Source organism: Myotis brandtii, unplaced genomic scaffold (assembly GCF_000412655.1).
Source record: "Myotis brandtii unplaced genomic scaffold, ASM41265v1 scaffold1750, whole genome shotgun sequence".
NCBI lineage: Eukaryota > Metazoa > Chordata > Mammalia > Chiroptera > Vespertilionidae > Myotis > Myotis brandtii.
The window spans coordinates 326,014-327,050 of record NW_005356477.1 but is presented as its reverse complement, the minus strand read 5'-3'; the positions used below and the strand labels follow the sequence as shown (position 1 = coordinate 327,050).

General features: G+C 50.8%; 2 protein-coding genes across 10 annotated transcripts in view; one reads left to right on the top strand and one right to left on the bottom strand.

Moving 5' to 3' along the window:
* TUBB (tubulin, beta class I) overlaps positions 1–1,031 on the bottom strand; it is an 8,116-nt gene extending 7,085 nt beyond the window's left edge. The window contains exon 1 of one of the 2 annotated variants that reach the window (XM_005863264.2): positions 823–1,031. In XM_005863264.2, the coding sequence (XP_005863326.1) occupies positions 823–879 (57 nt within the window). In that variant the 5' untranslated portion in view covers positions 880–1,031. Of the gene's footprint in view, positions 1–567; positions 586–822 lie in introns of those variants that run through there. The other variant, XM_014537263.1, reaches the window with a different exon arrangement.
* Positions 1–1,037, top strand: part of MDC1 (mediator of DNA-damage checkpoint 1) — an 18,573-nt gene that overhangs the window by 1,065 nt on the left and 16,471 nt on the right. The window lies entirely within an intron of this gene.

Sequence of the window (1,037 nt, the reverse complement as noted above, 5' to 3'; positions counted from 1 at the left end):
CTTTTGCTACAATGTAGCGGCCGATAGCGGCCGCACTTTCTCCCCCGCTACACTGTAGCCGCGCGCAAAAGGAAAGAAAGAAATACCCCCTTGGCCTCGGAATTGTATCCCTTGGCTAACTTCCCCTCCTCTTGCTTTAAAGGAGGATTGTCTTGCTTTCTCCCACAATTTAGTCCTGAGGGGACCCTTTAAAGAAAAGGAAGCCCTCCTTTTCACCTTATCTGTTCAAGCCCTAAAAGGGTCTCTAAGCGGAAATAAAGGAAGCAAAATGAATCCAGCTCATATTAGCCTTCCATCCACGAAAAACTACGGGCCTGCCCCGCGGGAATCAGGGGCGCGCCGAGATCCCTGGTCTTTCGTGGAGGTAACGCGTCCCCAGCTTGGGAACCGGGGTTTGCAGGTGTCCCCCCATCCTCGCCCCTTTCACCTCGGGCTTGGCCTGCGAAACCCCGCCAAGGGGGATGCACATGGAGGAACCTCGCCTCGCTTTGTCTCGGCCAGTTTCCGCATCTCCTTCCCTCCCCGACCGTCGGACCGTTAGGAGATTCCCTTTAAGTAAAACCTTACAGAACCTCGGTCTTCCAGTCCCTCAAACCTCAAGGGTGCTTTTGATAGCTTCCCCAAAATGATTCTGGAAAAAAAAATCCCCTTTTTCCAAAAGAAAATTCTACTGCAAATGTGTATTATGCATATAAAATTTCCTTTTGGCAAAGGTTGGCTAAGGCTGGAGACGGCAAACAGCCCACAACCACTCTGCATAGTTTATCTGGATTCTTTTCTTCTCAAAAAGAAATAGAGTAAAAAGAGGTTTAAAATCCTTACCTTGGCACCAATCTGGTTGCCACACTGACCCGCCTGGATGTGCACGATCTCCCTCATGGTTCAAATTTTAAAATTTTGCCCGCTTCAAAAGTGTGTATGGGGCAAGAAAATCTCTAATCTTTTCTCCGCTGCTCAAGGCGGTAGGATGGGACGTGGCCGGAGGCTGGAGCAGCGAGTCCGCACGCCGCGGCTGGCAGGCTGCGAGAGGCAGAAAG